The 15,686-nt window shown below is 42.2% G+C and overlaps 1 protein-coding gene across 2 annotated transcripts in view; it reads left to right on the top strand.

The window, feature by feature from the left end:
- PBX1 (PBX homeobox 1) overlaps positions 1 to 8,848 on the top strand; it is a 335,281-nt gene extending 326,433 nt beyond the window's left edge. For both annotated transcript variants that reach the window (XM_027527053.1, XM_027527062.1), the window contains one exon: positions 6,846 to 8,848. In XM_027527053.1, the coding sequence (XP_027382854.1) occupies positions 6,846 to 6,866 (21 nt within the window). In that variant the 3' untranslated portion in view covers positions 6,867 to 8,848. The remainder of the gene's footprint in view (positions 1 to 6,845) is intronic.
- Positions 8,849 to 15,686: the final 6,838 nt, after the last annotated feature.

The raw sequence follows: 15,686 nt of genomic DNA, 5'->3' as shown, positions 1-15,686 counted from the left end.
TGAACCCGTTTTCTCTTGTCAAGAGAGGAGGAAGTTGTCAAGGGTAGAGAAGATTAAGATACTAAATTGAAAAGTCAGCTTACATTTTATGAGATTTAGTTGTGCGCTGACTTCCGCATACCGTGAACTATGTCTACCCATCTCCTCATACTTCTCTTTCTCTTTCATTCAGTTGACAAGTGCTAGGGCCACAGAGAGGAACTGTATTTGGTTCTTGCCCTGGAGGCACAGGCCACACTCATGGTAGTGTGCTAATTACCAAAATGTTTCCCATTGGCATAGTTCTTTATATGTGACAAGAAATCTCATCTTCATTATAGCGTTGCAGTTCTACAACATATCTATGAAGGAAGTAGGGCAACGGTTATTATTATTCGTATTATATATGTGATATTTTAATATATACGACTTTAATATAAGCGACTAAACAACATGTTTAGTCGCTAAGTCATTGTTGTTTAGTTCTTTAGTTGTTGTTTAGTCGCTAAGTCGTGTCCAACTTTTTTGCGGCCCCATGGACTGTAACCTGCCAGCCTCCTCTGTCAATGGGATTTTCCAGGCAAGAATACTGGAGTGGGTTGCCATTTCCTTCTCCAGAGATATGTGATGCATATGTCCTGCATATTATTATTATGCATGAGTAGCTGAGACACAGAGGTAAAGTGACTTGGGGAAGGTCCGTCAGTGGCTAAGATCCAAATCTTTTGGCCAAGTGTTCTTCCTGCTAAGGGTAATGATTTTCCCTGGCTCTCTCATCCTGGGCACCTTGCCTTTGCAATTTCCAGGTTGTCTTTTTTATCTTTCAGTTTACAAATTTGACAGGCCCTTAGGGAATACTGACTCAAGAATAACTGCCTTTGCTGAAGTACTAAATCCCACAGGTGTAAGACAGACTTCGGAAGGGTTACTCTCCCTCTCACTGCCCCCTCAAAATCCCCACTGTTTGTCTGGAGGGAAATATGCTTATCAGTTCTGGACATACCAGGGAGCAGCTAGCAAAACCAAATTAGCTCAAACTGGCTGCCATTCAGGTCAGCTAATTAAATTAGCTATTGTTGCATTACTGATAAGGACAGTTTGGAAAACGAAAAAAAGCTACTCATCCCAGCAGCCATAAGGCCAATGCCAAGAAAATGTGTTAATGGGAACATTCTGAGAGGAAACCCCTCTGACTAGCAGCGGTACCCAGGGTCTTTGGTGGACTGTTCTCTTAGCCATCTGCTCTGAGTTCAGTGCTCCCAGCCCTCTCTGGCTCTGATCCTTGTGGGCACTGCCACTCTCAGGCTTTCTGATACCCAGCCTCAGCCAAGGCAGCCCTTTTTTTTCCTACCATGGGTTCATCCTCCTGGGAGTCTGGAGAGAAATGGGAATTTTTCTGGAAGAAAATGGTTCACTTTTGTGTGCCAAAATCTAATCTCGCCATAGCTTAAAAGCCAGTTGATATTTGCAAGAGAAAGAAAGGAAAAGAGGGGAAAGAGGGGAGGAAGAAAAGAAGGAAGGGAGGAAGGAAGGGAAGAAGGAAGGAAGGGTGAGGAAGTAAGTAGCTAGGAAGGTCCTGAAAGACTACAGTTTTTATTTCCCAGCACCTACCCCTTTAGCAGCAGCACTTCAATGAGATTTTCCCCTACATCACACCCCCGCCCCCACCATCAGCTTCTACCCTCGTCAACTCACCCACCAAGGTGTCCTGGGTCTGTCTTTTTCTAAGACTAATTACCCAGGCTTCCTTAAATTCTGTGAGCCAACTGATATCTTTCTAGTACTTTCCTTTTCTGCTTAAATTAACTAGTCTATTTCATATAATACAAATGATTTAAAGATTGTTTAGTCCAAAGCCTTCCTTAAGTGATTTTAAGGAAGAGAGAGATAAGGAAGAGAGATATTAAGTGATTTGTTCAGAATCACATAGACGACAATTAGAACAGGCCTAGAATCCAGGCCTCTAACTCCATGAGAATGTATCTAAATACAGAGGCTGCCGTGCCCCTCCTGAGAAAGTGAGGCAACTCCCAGAACTGCCTGAGAGTCCAAGAGGAGGGCCTGGAAAATTTTCAGTGTTACCCTCAACTTATGACTCCCTCTTCTCTGTGTGTGTGTGTATCTGTGTGCACACATGTGCAAATTTTTAAAATTGAAGTAAAATTTGCATATCATACAATTAACTATTTAAAACTGTACAATGCAGTGGTATTTAGCATATTCAACAATGTTGTACAATAAGCATCTCTCATGAGTTTCAAAACATTTTCATCACCCTATAAAAACGACACATGCCCATTAAGTAATTACTTCCCATTCCTCCTACTTTCATCACCTGGTAGCCTCTAGGTTATATATCATATAAAAAGAATCATATAATAGGTAAGATTTTATACCTGGTTTCTTTCACTCAGCATAATGTTTTCAAAGTTCACCTATGTCATAGCAAGTTATCAGCACCTGGCTCCTTTTCATGGCTGAATAATATTCCATTGTGCGGCCACATCATGTTTTATGTATCTATTCATCTGTACATGAGAATGTGAGTTGTTTCCCCCTGTTGGTTACTATGATAATGTTACTATGAACATTCATGTGTGAATCAGTTTCTGAGGGAATGTATATTTATTTCTCTTGAAAGCATACTGAGAATGGAATTGCTGAGTCATCCTGTAATTCTATATTTAACTGTTGGAGAAACTGCCCAATTGTTTTCCACAGCACGTTGCTCCCAGGAATTTCTTTCTGACTGCACCTTTCATAGACAATGAAGGAAATATTTATAACTGTAACAGGGACAACTAAAGAGAGAATGACCTTCTTGGAGAAAAAAATGAGTGTGAATTTTGAGGGGTCAGCATTATGAGTGGGTGTGAAGATCTAAGAGGAAGGGTGGTAATGCTCTTCATCATACAGAGAGATGAATTTGGAGTGCTCAGCATAACAGAAAGGAAAAAGGGAGGAAAGGCAGAAAGAAGAAGAGGAAAGAGGAAGCCAGAAAAGTGGCAGAAATCTGAGTACTGGGTGATGGGTGATGTGATTCCTCCCAACCTTGGCTGTCCAGAATTATTCTGTAAAATTGAGCATACTCTCAGTACTCTCTCTCTCTCTATATATATATATATATCTATATATGCATATAGATATAATGTTATATAATGTATATAAATATATATATATATGTCATGATAATGTTGTGAGTTGATAATTCTGAAAAGGGTTTAAATTTTACATTGGACATAACATGGTATAAGATAGAAGCCAAGTTCAAAGAGTTCCTAAGAGGTAGAGAGGCATAGACACAAATAGTCTCACCCCCTCTACGTCAGACCTCACTGCTCCTACCTTGAATTAGCAGAAATCTGGGGGAGCCAATGCCCATATTCAGGCTATGGAATTCCCTTAGATGGCAAGAGGCAGGGAGGACTCCCTTTTCTTTTAATCTGATAGATTTTGTTTCAGATTTTTAAGTCATGAGATAATATTCTCCTCTAAGAAAACAAGTGAAATGGAAACCTAGTTTTGAGACTGTCTACATGCCAGATTCTTAAATGTGAAATGTCTGTCTCACTATAAAATGTGAAAACTTCATTGTTGTTGTCATTTGCTCATTTGTGTCTGACTCTTTGCAACCCCATGGACTGCAGCACGTCAGACTTCCGTATCCTTCACCATCTTCTGGAGCTTGCTCAAACTCATGTCCATTGAGTCGCTGATGCTATCCAATCATCTCATTCTCTGTTGTCCCCTTTTCCTGCTACCTTTACTCTTTCCCAGCATTAAGGTCTTTTCCAATGAGTCCAGTTCAGTTCAGTCCAGTCACTCAGTCATATCCGACTCTTTGTGACCCCATGGATGCAGCACACCAGGCTTCCCTGTTTGTCACCAACTCCAGAACTTGCTCAAACTCATGTCCATCAAGTCAGTGATGCCATCCAACCATCTCATCCTCTGTCATCCTCTTCTCCTCCTGCCTTCAATCTTTCCCAGTATCAGGGTCTTTTCAGATGAGTCAGTTCTTCACATCAGATGGCCAAAGGATTGGAGCTTCAGCTTTAGCATCAGTCCTTCCAATGAACATTCAGGACTGATCTCCTTTAAGATGGACTGGTTTGATTTCCTTGCTGTCCAAGGGATTTCAAGAGTCTTCTCCAGCATCATAGTTTAAAAGCATCAATTCTTTAGTGCTCAGCCATCTTTATGGTCCAACCCTCACATCCATACATGACTACTGGAAAAACCATGGCTTTGACTAGACAGACCTTTGTTGACAAAGTAATGTCTCTTCTTTTTAATACACTGTCTAGATTTGTCACAACTTCTTCCAAGGAGCAAGCATCTTTTAATTTCATGGCTGCAGTCACCATCTGCAGTGATTTTGGAGCCCCCAAAAATAAAGTCTCTCACTGTTTCCATTGTTTCCCCATCTATTTGCCGTGAAGTGATGGGACTGGATGCCTTGATCTTCATTTTTTGAATGTTGAGTTTTAAGCCAGCTTTTTCATTCTCTTTCACTTTCATCAAGAGGATCTTTAGTTCCTCTTCACTTTGTGCCATAAGGGAGGTGTCATCTGCATATCTGAGCAAGTTTATTCTTAAGCCCTTAACACCAATGGATTGAGTACTTTCTGCTCAGCTAGTAAATATTATAATTGAGAAAAGCAGTAATATCAAGGAGAGGAACCACTATACTTACTTCATAGGACAGACTGTAATTATAGTTGGAAAAATATGATATAAGCTGTGCTCCACTGTGATGCCATATGTACTTACTTTCAATTTGAAAGTATTTTCTCTAAGCCTCAGTTTCTTCATTTTCAGACAGGAAAGTTTAACTCTTTTCTCCATTAAACTCCAACATTCTAAGCTACTTGTGGAATTATAAAAGCTAGTGAAATAAATGAGAAATTATAAAAGTTAGTGAATTGGGCATAATTTGCTGCAATAATTGAAAGAAAAAATCTTCCAACCCTTTAAGATAAAAATACAAGAAAAAGCTTTGCTATAGAAGGTATTCTAAGTGACTTTAGTCCAAAAAGTCAAACTCTATATCATTGCTCATTTTGAGGGGTACTAGTGGAAATTGCGGAGAAGGCATACTCTTGCCTAGAAAATCCCATGGACGGAGGAGCATGGTAGGCTGCAGCCCATTGGGGTCGCTATGAGTCGGACACAACTGAGTGACTTCACTTTCACACATTGGAGAAGGAAATGGCAACCCACTCCAGTGTTCTTGCCTGGAGAATCCCAGGGACAGAGGAGCCTGGTGGGCTGCCGTCTATGGGGTCGCACAGAGTCGGACAAGACTGAAGCAACTTAGCAGCAGCAGCAGCAGTGGAAATTGAGGCCAGTGCTATTTGGGTATAGAGTGCTAATTCCATAAGAACCAGTTCCACCTAAAGGATGTCACTGAGAACATATTAGTGCTTCTGATTCAGAAGTCTGTCTTCCAAATGTGTCAATTCAATAAACTGTACTCATGGGACTTTGATGGAAAGAAGTAACCTAGTCCTGGGCAAATGGGTACTTTCACAGCATCCAGTGAAGTGAATACAATTATTGGTTTATATCTTCCTTTTATATTATAAAACACCAATAATATAATATCATTACAAAATATGTAAAATTGGGGACATTTCTTCATAATCCTATCACCTTAACAATAGTACTGATTTTCCTTATTTTTAGTATTTGTTCCTGTGTCTGTGTATGATGAATGTTTTGACAATTTATTGATAGATTGATCTATTTTTATAAGTTTGTCAAGCTGAACTTGGCCAATATGTAGAAGTATGATTCTTTCCCTAACTTTGTTGTAGCTTCTCTTTCTTTCCTCTTGAGCCTGCAGTCCCAAAATGGAAACATTGACACCGTGTCCCCATTCTGTAGTGATTGAGGGTGAAGCATCATGTCTGTGGGGACTTCTCAATGATCCAGAGAAAAGTACAAGTTAATATTATGAGCTTCCCTGGTGGCTCAGTGGTAAAGAAACTGCCCGCCAATGCAGGAGACCTGGGTTTGATCCCTGGGTTTGGAAGATCCCCTGGAGAAGGAAATGGCAACCCGCTCTAGTATACTTGCTTGGGAAATCTCATGGACAGAGGAGCCCGGTGGGCTACAGTCTATGGGGTCACAAGAGTCATTATTAACTTTTGAAAAAAATTATTTTTTCTCTAAAAAAATCTGTTTGTCTTAAGCCTGGGTTCTATGTACAATCACTAAAAGAAAAGACAGTTCTATAATGATTTCTTTCAAACTTTACTGACCCTTCATAATAGGGTCAGGGGAAACTGTCTTTTATCAATCCTTTTTAAATGGAGCCATAAAAATGAGGTGCAAAGGAAAACCACTGGGATCAAGTTAAAAGCCTGTCCATATAATTCTCGGGTTAGTAATTTATTATCTTAAGCAAGTTATTTAATATTATTGGGATTAGTTGCTTCATCTGTAAATTAAGGGTAATTTACAGCGTTTTTATGAGGACTGAAAAAGCTAATGTAGGGAGAAAGGCAACACAAATGATTTACTTTTTCTTTCTTAAAAGAAAGGAATTACAGATGGGTTTCTCCATTGAACTATTCCTAATATTTATCACAGAGAATTTTTATTCACGTTACATGAATGAAAAAGTAACTTCAATTTTGGATGGCTGATGAGCCATTTCCTGTATCATCTAGGTCCAGGCCTTTTTCTTCTCCTCCTATTTTCAGCTGGTTAGCTGCTTATTGAGCTCTTCCCAGAGGGTGGACAAAAGAAATAAAAACTGAAATCGGTCAATTTGACTCTTTGATGGTGGTCCTGATGAAAGATGTGTGGGTAGAGGATGTTAAAGTTGTGAGTTAAACTGGAATTCTGCTTCTTACCAGGATATTGCAAGAACCTACTGATGGTTTGGATGACCTGGTGATGACAGCTACTCCTCTTCTCTTGACTGAAGACATGCCTTCCTCTAACTGGACAGTGGTCTATCTTCCAGAATGACGCATACTGACTTTTGAAGAAGTAAGACGATACCTCCTGGCCAGTCATATCAGTCAGAACAACTGTGGTGAGCAGTGGGCTGACACATGTTGCAACCAGATGACTGTTGCAACAACAGAGTCCCAAAGCAATAATCACTCTTCCTTCTCTTCCCCACTAACCCAGTGATCAAATCATCACTTGTAAGCATTCACTATGTACCGCCATATAATATAAAATATGGTGAGCACTTACATATAGAAGACAACCTCTCAACCCTCAATAAAACTGTAATACATTAAGAAAGCAAGAACTGTGCATGTAGAAATACAACTAATTACGTAGGGGAGAGGGAAGAAGGGGAGAAGATAATGAACACATTAGAGCATGCCCTCTATCCCAGTCAGTCTGCAAGGTGCTGTGCACATTTTATCTAATCCTTACCACATCCCTGAGGCACAGTTCTATCCTTGTTCCATGGATGATGATACTGGGAGGTCAGAGGTGTTTAATAACTTGCCCAAGATCACATAGTGAGAAAAGTGTGGAACCTGCTTTCAAGTTTAGAAGGATCTAACTTTATAGTCTATGCTCTGTTACTCACTGCCACTGAAGGAGTCAGAGTTGGAGGCATCATTTATGTCATCAAGCCAAGACTCTTTAACATATCTCTCATTAAATATGTTGCTAAAGTTTTATAAGTCTGTTCATTGGTTTGGGAAATGATGTCCGGATTCTGGAGGCAGGGATGGTGTGGCAGAAATGACAGCCCTCTGGTCTCAACTCTGCCATCATCTACAAGTGTGGTAAGTCACCTCCATATAAGGGGTTCTGCTCCAAGAGCATGTTTACAAGTCCAATTTGTTTGTTGAGCCCTACAAAGTTCGCTTAGGTACCCAACTAACACAGTTGGCTATATAGTGCTATCCTGTAATAGGTGTATAAAACTTTCCACACAAATAATACATGAAAAACAAACACAAAAAATAAAGAAAGCATTTAAAATCGTACAGTACAGTACCTTGAACAGTAGTACAGCAGTACAGTACAACAGTTGGCATCTAGGGGCTGGCATTGAGTGAACAGGAGAGAAGAGTTGCTGACTGGAGGAGGGAGAGGGCGTGGGAGGTGGTAGAAGGGTCATCAGCAGTAGGAGATGGAGGGCGAGCTGCAATGGCACTCACACCTGACGTTCATGTACTGGTCTACGTTCAGGTCCTGTACCTCCGAAACGTAAAGCTCCTCCTCAGATAGAGCTGACTTACATGACTGGACATGCGAACGCATGTTTGCAACTTTGAAAGCTCACACTTTCAAGCTTTCATGTGCAGGGCACTTACTGTGTTCATCTGGGCAAGTTCCTTCCCTCTTGTAGGCTTTTGTAATGTAGAGCGCTTCACTTACACTCCATCACTGGACAGTTATATTATGCACCAGGCCTCATGTCAAGTAGCCTTGAGTTTAAATTCTGGCTCCATCCTCAAGCAGTGGCTCTTTAGCAAGTCATTTAACCATCTGTAAAATGGAGATAATAATACCTACCTCAGGGTCTCTGCCCTTTATTGTTCATTCTCCTTGGAATGGTCTTCCCCAGTTATCCACAAAAGGTCACTCTGTTACCTTCTCCAGGTCTTTATTCAACTTACTTTTTTAGTGAGACTTTCCTTGAACATGATCTCTGAATTGCAAACCATCCAGCATTTCCTGTCTTCTACCCTCATTTTATTATACTCCTTAGCACTCAACTCCTAACTTACTATATACAGCACTTAATTATCTTATTTATTGCTTGTTTCCCCACCTCTAGAATGTAAGCTCTATAAGGGCAGGGGTTTTTGTATTCTTTACTGCTGTATCTCCAGTTTCTAGAGTGATTTAGGTGCTTAATAAATATTTGTTGCATAAATGACTGGTTGTTGTGAAAATGATGTGAGTAAACTGCTTTGCACAGGCTTGGCGCATAGTAGATACTGCATGCATGTTGTCTGTTTAATACGCAGTTTCGTTATTATGTTCCCAAGCCATAGTGGGTCAAGTATTTTCTGTTTCTCCTCCAGGGAACCTAAAATGAGCATTCTGATTTTCCTGAAGAATGTGAAAGTTTGGCTCTGTTGAAATTAACCTGGAAGCAAGGGGCAACCCTCTCCAGTATTCTTGCCTGGAGAATCCCACCGACAGAGAAGCCTGGTAGGCTACAGTCCATGGAGTCGCAAAGAGTCAGACATGACTGAGTGACTTCACTCACTCACTCAGAGGGAATTGGTCATTGTGAGGGAAATAAGGGAGAGGATTTGCATAGCAGATACTTCCAAATACCTAAAGGAGTGGCCATGTGGATAGAAATTCTGGGATTGCTGCTGGAAATTCTGCTGCATGAGAAAGGATTTCCAGAAAAGTGGATGTCTAATGATGATATAAACTGACTCAGGAGATAGTGAATTGCTCATGCCTAAAGATCTCCTAGAGTCTGGATAAGCATATTTCATTGACCCTACATTTAATTATCGTAATGAGTGACGAGCTTGGAATACAGCCAGGTTTGTCACACTCTTAGAGAACCATGGAGATGTCAAGTAAAGCATGGCATTTCTAGAGGCAAGACAGATGGACAACCAGCAAAGCATTGCTTACTCTATAGTCAAAGAAGCCAAGGATACATAATCAGGAGACTGGGGACAGGCAAACCAATTAAAAGTCAAGGTCCATTATCTAGCTTCCAGATATGAATCAGTTTTCAGATCCAGAACCCACTGGCAGAATGTGCCCAGGTAGAAAGACCCTATAAATATAGTATGTGTCTAGCACAATGATTTTCCCCTTCCACCCCGCAAAGATCCCTGGCATTTACTCAGATATAGTGGGGAAGAGGACTACCTAGGCATTTTGAAGACTGTTTGACAGAAGTTCCAGATTGACATTGATGTCTGGGGCCCAGATAATTGCCATGGTTCGTTGTTAGGGGAGCAGTTCTAAGTCTGTCTCAGTGCGCTCACCAGGTCCAGGGACTCACACTTGCTAATTTCCTCAGTTCCTGAATGTATATACTTGGTAGCTGATGGAAACCTCACAAGTTTCCTTGGGCCGTAGGGTAAGAGCTCTTGTGATGAAGATTTCAGGTGCAAGCTTCTGAAACAATACCTTTTCCATGGCTACTGGTTCAGAAGCCTGGGTGAGGAAAGATTTCAAGATCAGTGACAAAGAGATCTGGGGAGGACACATGGTATATGGACTTATGGGAATGAGTGCAAAGTTTGAATATCTTTGCATCTCTTATTTAGTGCCCCAGACAACATCCCTCACAGCATAGGCACTGAGCAACTATTAATACATAGAATGATTGAGTCTGATTTTCTCAGTGGTAACCTCAGGGCCAGCACAATGGACGCATAATGGAATGTTCATGGTGGCAGGAAGATGCATGTCTTTCCCACGCACCAAGACTAATACAGCTATTGCGATTGCCAAGTGTCCATCCACCAGGTAGACCAAACTGAGCTCCTCCCCCACCAAGATGGCACCAGTCCAAGAAGACAAAGCAGCCACTTAGCCGCAACTTGACATCATGGGATCCCTTCTGCTCTGTAAGAGGCAATAATTTATCTTGATTAGAATCAACAGATATTTCACATTTTAATTTGTCTTTCCTACCTTCAAGACCTCAGCTGGCACCACTGTTTGGGGGTTTCTAAAGCGTATGATCCCCTGACACAAGATCTACATAATATCCCGTCATACCAAGGAACCCTCTATTTCAAAGGAGGGATGGCAGTGAACACGTGACCATGAGTTTCACTTTCTCTGTGATACGATGTAACGTTCAGATGCTGCTAGTGTGTAGGAGTGTAAGAGTGATAAAATGGATATCTCAAGACAGCACCAGCTTGGAGATGATACCTTGAAATGATAGGGCTCTATCTTTCAGAACATACTGTACCTCTTTAATCAATGACCATTCTGTGGTGCTGGGCCCTGATATGTGAAAGTAGCTCCATCGTGTCTGACGTTTTGCAACCCCATGGACTGTAGCCCATCAGGCTCCTCTGTCCATGGGACTCTCTAGGCAAGAATACTAGAGTGGATTGCCCTTCTCTTCTCCAGATATTATTGCCCCTACCATGCGCTGTGCTGTGCTTAGTCTCTCAGTCATGTCTGACTCTTTGCAATCCCATGAACTCTGTCCATGGGGCTCCTGTGTCCATGGGGCTCCTCTGTCCCTAAGGATTCTCCAGGCAAGAGTACTGGAGTGGATGTATGAATCTGAGACCCCAAAGGGCAGAAGTCAAAGTGAACCTACTTCCATCATTTCCAGTGACCTAAGAGATTTGTGCATCCCATTCCCATAACTCTAGTCCTTGTGGGTTGGAAGTCTAACTCCCAATAAAAGAATACTTTCTTCAGGCAGATAGTGAGTCCCATTGAGCTATATAAGGTGCAACTGCTGTCTTGACATTTTAGGCCCTTTGTGACAAAAGACCAAACAGCAAGAAAAGAAAGCAGAGGTAATCGACTCTGATTAGGTGGTAGTGCTACTGTTACCAATTGGAACAGGGAAGAATGCATTTGGCATCAGGTGAGTGTGGCCATCGTGCCCTTCTCAAACATGATATACACATACATATGCATATATGTGTGTAAGTGTGCATACACACACACATACCTGCACATGGTATATCGCCTCTTGGTTCTGTTTCCCTGGAGCACCCTGACTGATGCAGTGCTCTAGCCAATGCCTGACAGGTCAACCACAGCTCGGGGTATCTGTGATACAGTATACATTTTTTGTTGCTTATTGCAAATCTGCCCAAAGCCACTTTTAGGCACATCCACCCCAGGGAGATAGGTTTTCTGCTGCAGTCCAGCCCTGGCAGGTCCTGGCAGAGCTCTCCATGCTCTGCAAGAGGACTTCTCACCGAATAGATGCCTGTCCCAGCATGCTCACCCTGTTGGCCTTTTCCTGCTCTTTTTACGGGGCCTGTCATTCCTTCCAGTATGAGGTGTCCCCACTGGCAAAGAGGTGATCAGGCACAGAGCAGCTCCTATCAAATTTCATTTTGCATCTTCGGCAGACTTCCTATGCAGACCTGCAGTAATTTATCAGTCAGTTCTTTCTAGGAAAAGAGGTGGGAGCTTGAGATGGGAGCGGGGACCGTGGTTTGCGCATTTGAACTCTCATCTGTTTTATTATTTAATTCCATTGCTGTGCAGACCCTCTTAGAATGCCATTTTAATGGTGATGGCTCTTACAGAAACTATCTCTGGTGTTCAGAAAAAGGCAACAAAACTCACTGACTTTCGGCTTTCGTTTGAAAGCTGGTTCACCTGGGTGAACAATAAAAATGGTGTGACCCTGACACACAAACCTGTCTCTTCCCCTCCTTGGATGTTCATCAAGTATTTACCTTAAAAGAACAGAGGGGAAACCAGATGCTGGCATCTACGAAATATTCTCCAGTTCTGTTAATCTATGTCAAGCCTCCACCACTGCCCTCTCCCAGCTTCCACTCGTGTAGCTCTGAGCCAAGTTTTGGAATCTGGAGAGCTGCATGCAGCTTCTTCAGGTTGGTTAGTGGTGAGGCTGTGAGCTGTGCTCAGTTCAGTCTTCCTTTGATAGCGAGAGCTTCTAAAGCATCCTGATCTTCAGCTGCACTTTGGTTTCTGAAGACGACCTTCAGAACATTATCTGATAACATGCTGATGCTTGGGTACCTCCAGCAGGCTGCATCCTGATTGCCTTCACTCCTCTCTGATGGGAAATATGAACATGTACACACAAAAACTCTCACTCACAGGCTTTCTCCTATGATGGCCAGCTTCCAGAACCTCTCAAGGCTGACAAGACTAACCCTAAATATGCTCTTCATGGAAGGCGCTGGACTTGAGCTGGATTTTGTGACAGCAGGGCAATGAGGTCTGGAGACAGAATCAAGTCCCACAGTTAGGCAAAGACAGGTGCCACCAACGCACCTGCATCCAGCCCACAACTTGATGCATTGAACCTATAGTGCTTTAAAGTCATTCTTTGAGCTTTTAAAATGTGTCTCCTGCCTAAGCTGTTCCTGGCCTCATACACCTGACGTGTAAATCCTTCTGCATGAAAGAAAGATCAAGTGAGCATCAGTCAGCGGCCACTGCCCTTAGACAAATGGAAGCTCCTTGCTCCTGGTAGGTTTCAGATGGATGAGCCCTAAAGGTGGGAGGATGGTGGATGGAGAAGCGAAGATATCCCAGAGCCTCATCCTTCACACACATGCAAGAGCACTGCACACACACACTTTGCCCACCTTCTTCCCCTGCATTCTCCTGAGATTTGACATTCTTGAGAGCCTCAAAGTGTACAGGAGAGATGGAATAGGACTTAGCAGTCCTGATACAAACAGTGAGCTCAAAGCCAGTATGTGGTCTGGACTGAAATATTTTGTTGTTTAATTTTTTAGGTCCCTCTATTTATCTCCTGACCCTGCCCTCAGCTTCCTACAGTGAGAACACTGGCACTTCAACAACGTGAGAGTGTTTACTGCTTTTATTTGTGTGTGAGTTAAGACCATGGATGAAAGGAGCTATATAGAAAACAAACTATGCTTACCAAAGGAGATAGAGGGGAAGGGAAGTTAGGAGTTTGGAATTAATGTATACACACTACTATATATAAAATATGTAAACAAAAAGTACCTACCATATAGCGCAAGGAACTAGACTTAATATCTTATAATAACCTATAACAAAAAATCTGAAAAAGAATATATGTATGTGTATATATATGAGACTGGAAGGTTACAGTCCATAGGGTCACAAAAAGTCAGACATGACTGAGCAACTAAGCACAGCGTATACATATTATGTATATATATATATATGTGTGTGTGTGTGTGTGCATGCACTTATATATATATGCATGTGTGCTGTTGCTTCAGTTGTGTCCAATTCTTTGCGACCCTATGGACTGTACCTGCCAGGCTCCTCTGTCCTTGGGATTCCCCAGGCAAGAATACTAGAGTGGACTGCCATGCCCTCCTCAGGGGAACTTTCCGACCCAGGGATCGAACTTGCGTCTTCTAAAATGCAGGTGAATTCTTTAGCTGAGCCATTGCGGAAGCCTATATATATAACTGGAATCACTTTGCTGTACACTTGAAAGTAATATAACGTTGTAAATCAACTATACTTCCATAAAAAGTAGATATAAGTAAATAAACATAAAAAAGAACGAGAGGCTGATGATTTGCTGGCATTCACCCCGAATCTGATCTGGGCTTCTCTGGTGGCTCAGCTGGTAAAGAATCTGTGCATGATGTGGGAGACTTGGGTTTGATCCCTGGGTTGGGACGATCCCCTAGAGAAGAGAACAGCTACCCTTTCCAGTATTCTGGCCTGGAGAATTCCATGGACTGTGCAGCCCATGGGGTCACAAAGAGTTGGACACAATTGAGCAACTTTCATTTCACCCCGTGTCTGATCTACCCGGAGATTTATGAGACACTCTCTCTTTGAAAGTATCTCTTGGAGAAATCATCTCCTCTCTGAGGTGTATGCTGTGTGGCTCTGTTGGGAGGCTTGGGCAGCTTTCCTGGAATCAGGGCGCTGGAAGGGATCTCAAAGCTTATCTACTTCCCTTCTTTAACAGATGACGAAATTGACAAATCTTTTCATCTGTGCTTTGAACTCATGATTTCACTTAATCCTCCCAGTGACCCTCTAAAATGGGCACTATGACTCCAAACTATGGGACAAGAAGCTAAGTACCAGAGAAATGAGAAATCCTGCCCACAAAGATTGTTAGCAGTGGGGGGAGGGATTGACCCCAGGTACCTTGATTCTCAGTCTAAGGTCTTTCCATCTTAATTAGGGGTTACTAAATGTTAGTCTACGGACCCATGCTGAGGCTTGATAATATTTTCATTCATCTGTGACAAAATATGAAACACATACATATGTCCACACATGCTTGCCAACTTCCTTTCTTGGGAAAGCCTATTTTTATGATGAGATGATGTCTTTCCTACATTTTTCATACAGTTTTCTTCTTTATAAGATTACAGTGATAATAGCTGGAGATGGTTTATATATTTTCCTGGCAATATAAAACACTGGCAATTGCATGACAGTCCTCAATGTTACTAAAAATCAAAAATCCCCAAATCCTGGAATATAGTATTCTACTACGCCATTCATTTTATTGGCAAAAGTGAGCAGGGGTTTTCTACAAGCATTTGACTCAACATCTCGTCAAGCAGCCATCATCATTCTATACCAGCACCATGGGTAAGACCCTCCTTTCAAGGAGCTGAAAACTCCTGCATTCTGAGGCTTGTGCATTCTGAGGAACAAGAAAAGTCCCAGGGATGCCATAAGATATCTGTGAGGAAGGGGAGGTTTTTAGCTCTCACTGAATCTTGAGGGCTTAGGAAGTAGACAGGCTGGTCTGACCCTGAATTTGGTCTTTCCTTCCCATCTCCAGGGCCAGATGGGAGAGACGATGCAATGCGTCGTGTGCCTGGCACTGCTCTCCTTGCCCCAGGTGGGGAAGTGTAGTAGTAAGAAGGAAGGATGCTCTGCAGTGCACCACGCTGGATGCCAGGGCCATTACTTAATAGGGGTGTGATCTTGAGCAAGTTTCTTTTTGAGCTTTACAGAGTTGTTGTGACAATAAAATTATATAGCTTAGACAAACACCTAATTCAGGAATCGTCCATATCAAAGTGTCCAGTTAGTGTTCCTCTCTGTCTCCTTTCGCTCACTTCGCCTTCCCG

This window comes from Bos indicus x Bos taurus, chromosome 3 (assembly GCF_003369695.1).
Source record: "Bos indicus x Bos taurus breed Angus x Brahman F1 hybrid chromosome 3, Bos_hybrid_MaternalHap_v2.0, whole genome shotgun sequence".
NCBI lineage: Eukaryota > Metazoa > Chordata > Mammalia > Artiodactyla > Bovidae > Bos > Bos indicus x Bos taurus.
The sequence above is the reverse complement of the archived record's forward strand: the minus strand, read 5'-3'. Positions and strand labels throughout refer to the sequence as shown.